General features: G+C 33.2%; 1 protein-coding gene across 1 annotated transcript; it reads right to left on the bottom strand.

Annotated features, from left to right (window-relative positions):
* Positions 1-221: 221 nt before the first annotated feature.
* Positions 222-5,044, bottom strand: LOC137837670 (homeobox-leucine zipper protein HDG1). The gene is made up of 10 exons (XM_068646765.2): positions 4,899-5,044; positions 4,575-4,668; positions 3,351-3,574; positions 3,128-3,245; positions 2,342-3,037; positions 2,088-2,189; positions 1,804-2,016; positions 1,553-1,727; positions 1,101-1,462; positions 222-943 (listed from the first exon to the last, which is right to left on the bottom strand). Exons 3-10 carry the CDS (start codon positions 3,563-3,565, stop codon positions 593-595), a joined length of 2,232 nt encoding a protein of 743 aa, XP_068502866.1. The 5' UTR covers positions 3,566-3,574; positions 4,575-4,668; positions 4,899-5,044; the 3' UTR covers positions 222-592.
* Between the last annotated feature and the right edge of the window lie 1,717 nt (positions 5,045-6,761).

Below are 6,761 nucleotides of genomic sequence, written 5' to 3'. Positions count from 1 at the left end.
CTTAGAAAAGTTCAAAATATTTCTTCCTTTTGTTCAAGTTAATTCTCAATCAACCAGCTGTTATTTGCGTGAAAAAAGTTCCATAACAAATAACATTGTTCTTCACAAAATTTAATAGGCTTTTCATAAAATACGTTATCTAAATCAATTACTACGCGTTTTAAAAAACAAAACAAAAAAGAAAGTAGGAACAACAACCATGTTCCATATAAACCACACAGTAACAAAGCAGCACATGCAATATAAAAGATTCAAGAAGAGAAGTTTGCAAAGTTGAGCATTTTTTTTATGGAAATATAGGGTTCATGAGTATCTGATATATCCTTTTCCTTTTGGATATGAAAAAGTTAAGACTTAGGTAATGAGTCAATACCCGAACCACCACAAAACAAAGCAAGTTCTTGCTGTTTTCAGGATTGGTTCGTTCTTGACTCAACCCTTTTCTGTCTCAACCTATTCTTCTTCTATTCTAGAATAATATTCCATACATCCAAAATATAGGAACCAGGAACCTATGTTATGTTTTCTTTCAGAAGAAAATAAAAGGAAGTTTTTTTTTTTTGTGATGAAGTTCTTAATAAGAAACTGTTGATCATGAAACACCTAATGCTTCTTTGACCTTTTGAATGGTGCATGAAAGGAGGGAATTCACAGTTTGAACTGACTCCATTGTGAACTTGGCTGATTGGTTGTCATTCTGCAACATTTGTAATCCAACTGTTAGCAAACAGCTACCGCCACCATCATTGTTGTCACTGTTGTTGGAGTGGCCGTCTGGCAGAATAGCAAATCCTGAGGGACGAAGAGCCACAAATGATGAATCTCCACAGTTCATCATCATGTTCAAAGATTGCATGTTGATGGGAGAATATACAACCATTGAGCCAGATGCATCAGTCCATGACTCTTGCAGATAAAACATGTTACTCTCGTTATTAGCATACTGCAAACAAAACAAATACAAGAGTGTTAAATCAAAGGTGGTAATGATCTTTGTTTAAACACATGGCCTTGTTTCTAATGAGCATGGCTTGGATTAGTGATAAGCTTTTTGGAGGTTTCAAACAAGAAAAAGAAAACAAACAGTTAAAGGCACTTACATGAAGGATGGAAACACAGTTTCCATGTTCTTGGCCTTTGGGAACATGGAGCATCTCCTTCATTGGACCACCTTTGGACAACATGTCCCATTCCCCTCTCAACTGTTCATTACGTAAGAAGTCAAACACCCTTTGTCGGGAAACGGGCATCCAGACAGAAGTTGAAGCACTCAATACAATGCCAGGAGCCTCATTTGGGTCGTCCACAGTTTTCCTGGCCATGATTTTCATGTCATCTGCCAGACTACCAATGTGAAGAACATCCCACTTGCGTGCAGATGAAGCACAAATCCCTGAGCAGAAGCACTCAGTCATGCGTTGTGCCAGCTTCATGATGCTTCTCCTATTGGATTGGCTAAGGACTGATATAAAGGATATCCATTAAATTGGAACTTGATGAAAAATGAGTCAAAGTGAGAAAGTTATCTTTAAGGCAGTGACAATATCCATACCTATAGGGTCATCAGATGGAGCAGGAGGGGACATGAGGATTGCCAAGCAGTCACACTGTCTTAGGAGAGATGCAATCCATCTCTGAGCACCAAAGCCAATGCCAGAGCTAACCAATGGACGACAAAGTTGGTGGATCACACCCTCATCATACTGAGAATGTTCAACCCATGTAATCTACAACAGTGTAATTTACCTTAAGCAACAATCTAGTACAAAATACTATAAATTTAATGCAATATGAAACACTTACCTTGGACAAACCATTGGTCATGTCCTGAATGATACAACCAGAAGGAAGCCTCTTACAACTCATTAATGGATGTGAATTGGCAGCATTACGAATGATATCAACAGAAACATCAACCACAACCCATACACCTTCAGCATGTTGCTTGCAGAACCTGAGGAAACTCAATTGACGAGTAGGGACCAGTGGGGAAAGCAGTTGAAATTCAGCTAACATCTGAAAAACATTCCCAAATTAGTTTGATTGAGCCAAAGGTACCAAACATCAAACACAACATAGAAACATACCACTTGCAAAGCTCCATTTCTCGTTCCATTTGTGCCACTAGATAACACATCCAAAGTGCAAGCACTAGCCACCATAGATGAAAACATCTCTGACCACCGATCCTGTTCAAATAATTCAAGTCCAAAAAATCATGATATTCAGTCAAAATTTATCAATATATCAAATTTTTCTGCTAAATAGTTTCTTTGAATTATGGCATACTTTACAATCTAGAAAGTAAATATACATGACACTAAGAAATTAGGTATCATACCACGTCCATGAATGTTTCCACAAGGCCTAAACTGCTGGCTAATACAACTCCAGTAGCCCTTGTAGCTTCAGTTACATAGCCAGCAGGTTTTGTTCCAACAAAGGTAGGAAATATTCCTGCGTATTCCTCACAGTTTAGTACTTCGTTCCTACCATCAGAACTCTTAATCCAAAGAGGGTTATCTTGTCGAGCCATCTTAACTAATTCATCCATAGCATTTATTGCAATATCTATAAGCATAGATCTTTCGAGATGGATTTCGTTTCCCATCATTCCCACTGGTACTCTAGCAGCCATACTTTGCATTGCAGGTGAGGAGCCTAAACCTCCATCACCAACCTCAAACCCAATTGGCAAGGGCATGCCAAAATTGCTTGAACCACCAATTCCATTTCTTCCAATGGCAAGTTCAAGACCAGCATTTGTGGGTGGCAGAGACATAGGAGTGGCCAGTGATGAGAGGGACCTGCCCAAGAACTTGTTTGCTAATGTACATATTCGGTTCAGTTCATCCTTCAGACGAGCGTTTTCAATTCTTGTCTGGTGCTCCTCCAATGAAATTTGACCAGGAATGGCTGGACCACCACAGTTGTTACATATAGGATTAGCCAAAGCTTCCTTCATCACACCATTCTCAGCTCTGAGCTTGTCATTCTCCTGCTTAAGAACCATGTTCTCGTGCCTTTCCAATTGTGTCTGATTCATCAAAACCAATTCACTCAGTATAACATTTTAAGTGACATAAACAAATACCATTCTCTGCTAAATCAAATCAATTTAACTTACTTTCATTTGGGTTCGTCGATTCTGAAACCAGAACTTCACTTGCTTATTCTCCAAGCCAAGCCTCTTACTGAGATCAGTTCTTTGCTTCTCATCAGGATGAGGACACTCCTTAAAGAATCTAAAACAAAACATCAAAAACAAAGAAAAAATAAAAATCACCCCTAGCAGATAAATCACATTTGAAACAAGAAACAAATGATTTCATAATTGTATAAAGTCATACGCTTCAAGATCCTGGATTTGTTGAGGAGTGTGTCTATGGTATTTCTTCTTCTTTCTTTGTGGTTGATCATCGCCAACATCTTGATCATCACCAGATCCACCATCAAAATTATCACTTTCTGACCGACTTTCATAGTCATCATCCCTAAGCCTCCCCAGCAAATTACTCGTATCAAAACTCTCTCCAATTAGCCCCATTTCACTACGACCTTCCATTTTCCCTCACTGCAGTGGTAACAACAACAATGAGTTATAAAATGTACAAATCAAAATCATAATCCATACAGCATAAATAACAAAACAAGATGCATAGAGGGTTTCTAAACCAAATGGGAGATGAATCATAGTAGATAAATACAAGATTAAGGAGTTTTTCTTTAAAATGTTAATACATGAAGAAAGAAAGAAGTGAATCGACAACAAAAAACTGTTCATCAACTAACTCTATCAAAAACTATCACTCTTACCAACCATCAACCACAATTCACATTGTAGTTTGTTTCTAAACAAACCTTCAATCTCAAACCCTGTAAAAGGTCATGGATCATTTACTCTTTGCAAGTACTCTCTATATATTCTTCATTTCATCCTTCAACCATCGAGTTCTCTAGGCTCTATTCTAGAATTGTGTCTATCAGTTTTATCAAAACATCTTTTCACTTCTGGATTTTCAATCTATTTTTGACATAAACTAAAAGTGAGACAAATGTTCACAACAACATTAAATTTGTTTGGGTTAAAAATTGCAGACATGCAGAAAAGTAAAAAGTAAAAAGGTGTTCCCTTCTAATGCTTCATGCATGACTTTTAATCCATTCCTCTCTATAGAATTAACTTATGCCAGTAGCAAAATAACAATTCAATTTTCATAACCCACCAAAATAGAAAAATAAAAAGTCACGAGCACAAATAAATGCTCTTAATTGTTTTTCTTTGATGTGCCTCAGAAGTGACATGCCAAAATCCCTTGTTAATACTATTTCTTTTCCAAAACCCAAAAGGGTCTAAACACCAAAGTCGATGCAAACACAACAAAGTGATAAACTTTCTACCGAAAAGACAAAAACAAATTCAAGATTCACAAAGTGATTACTTTTCAAATGCATGGTGTCAAATCAAAGCAAAACAACCCCGTTCACTAATAAAAGTTTGGAAGAACCAAAGAAAAGCAAAAAAAAACATCAACTATAAAGAAATAAACATGGGTACAAAGTCAAAATTATACCTTTTAACTGAGCAGTCTCAAACAAAATGATAGTAAATTTTATTTTTCTTTTGTAATAACCTTCAGAACCTTCAACTCTTTTTCTCACTAGGATCTGTGGAAAAGAATAGAGAAAACATATTAGATGATATGTTATTATTACAATGACATTAACACATATGTAAAAATGAATAAATGAAAGAAAATATTTTTTATTCAACACTAACAACAAGTGAATAGACAGTGACAGAGTTGACATACATGGACTCAGGAAGAAGAAAAGTTAGTAATTTGTGTTTCTCAAACATATGTAATTCTCTTAAAGAAATTAATTAAAAAAATAACCTTTTGGATCAAAACTCAAAACCCAATTCCCATTTTGAAATCCAATGTTTTGATCCTCTCTTTCTTCACTGAATTGCATGCAGAGTTTTTCTCTGAAAAAAATCTTCTTAAATCTGACACTCTTTTTCTCTGTTCTCTCTCTCTATAAACTCTTCAGACATTTGACAAAATATATAACATCTAAGAGCCGTGTGGGCCCCACTGACACACAAAACAACAGTTTCTTATGTTTGTTTTGCTCTTTCTTTAGCGTGTGAAACCAAGGACACGTGGAAGTCTGTGATTCGACACTACTGATTTCTGTATTACCTTGTCTTTCCACAGCAACAGTGTAATGCATGCAATACCGCAACAGCCCCATGGGGCAATATGGTCATTCAAAACAGTGGGTTCGTGTTGAAAAACATGTGTGCCACGAGTCTATAATTGATAAAATCAAAATATTCAATTATAAAAAAATAACTTTATAAAAAGAAAATAAGAAAATAAAAAATAATTCCTTATTTTCATGCAAGTGCAAATTTGAATATTGTTTTATACTATATTTGAGGGCTAGATGGATAAAGAAAGAAAATCACAAAATCCCCTCTTTTATGTTTCAAATATTTTTTGCACTCTTTTCTAAGGTAAAAAATGAAAACTTTCTTAAACGGTCTACCACCTCTTAACATAATGGAATATTTATGATAAGACTACCCCTCCTACTTTTTTAATTTCTTTTCATTCAATTTTCTCTTAATACTAGCATAATACTTTTATGTAATACCATTTACTATTATGTTTATAAATCATTAAAAAATTACTTATTAAATGTTTACACATTTAAGACTTTTTAACAATATATTTAATATAATATAGTTAAATAATAATATAAAATGTTTAGCATTTAATATTGTCAAGAAATAAAATTAATTATTAAATGAAGGATTGTGTTTGATGTTGGCTTAGAATTCATGCCTCTTATGGTTTTACAAGAGGATTAGGCAATCTCTTTTCTAATAATTCAAAAAGTTTCAATTAAATCTGTATTGTTCTCTTACTTCCATTGTTAATGATTTATTCACAAAAAAAAAGTTTTCATGTTTTCTTTTCTTGATTATGAGTAAGAATATTTCTTAAAAGAAACTTAAAAATAAAATCCCCATCTTTCTCCAATTTTTCCTATTAAGAATTGACAAAGAAAGTTTCAAGGATTGATAAAATGTATACTTCCTAAATATTAAATAAAATAACAAAAAAAAAAGTCTGAATTTTGACAAAAATTTCAAACTAATATTACATCACTAATAAATTGTTCTACCATGCATTTCAAAACACTTCATTATTTTATTTTATTTTTTAGAATGAAATTTTCAATTATCTTTTAGTACTCTTTTATATTTACATATATGTATCATTATTTTCAATAATAATAAACAAAAGTAACACATTTTCATTTCAAATATCAAACAATAAAAAGAATACACAAAAAAATATATGTATTACCTTTTGTACTCTACCAAATTTGAATAATGTCTTCCTCTTCTAAAAAAATTCTATGAATCCCAATGTATGATTAAATTGAGTAATGAGAGTTGTTTTACCTTCAAAGGTATTAAGATGAAAATATGTGTTTGAGTGCTATCACGAGTACTTTATTTATATTATAAAAATGAAATCAATAAAATAGGGAAAAACGATTTGATATCTCTGAATAAAGATATGATATTAAAATGAATAATAACTTTTCTATTAACATATATACAATTTTGATATTCTAAGATTTGATATAATGTTATTATTCTTGATTACAATTATCTGCTCTTTATTTTTATAAAGAAAGATTGTAATTATAATTAATTAAGTAATTAAATCAAATAAACT

This window comes from Phaseolus vulgaris, chromosome 4, assembly GCF_051622355.1.
Source record: "Phaseolus vulgaris cultivar YP4 chromosome 4, ASM5162235v1, whole genome shotgun sequence".
Classification (NCBI taxonomy): Eukaryota; Viridiplantae; Streptophyta; class Magnoliopsida; order Fabales; family Fabaceae; genus Phaseolus; species Phaseolus vulgaris.
This window is presented reverse-complemented; position numbering and strand designations above follow the sequence as displayed.

Excerpts from the sequence above, each read along its gene's own strand:
- LOC137837670 (XM_068646765.2), bottom strand. The coding sequence starts at position 3,565 with ATGGAAGGTCGTAGTGAAATGGGGCTAATTGGAGAGAGTTTTGATACG. Across the intron at positions 2,017-2,087 it reads GAAATGGAGCTTTGCAAGTG|ATGTTAGCTGAATTTCAACT; the intron begins GTATGTTTCTAT and ends AATGTTTTTCAG. Across the intron at positions 944-1,100 it reads ACTGTGTTTCCATCCTTCAT|TATGCTAATAACGAGAGTAA; the intron begins GTAAGTGCCTTT and ends TTTTGTTTGCAG.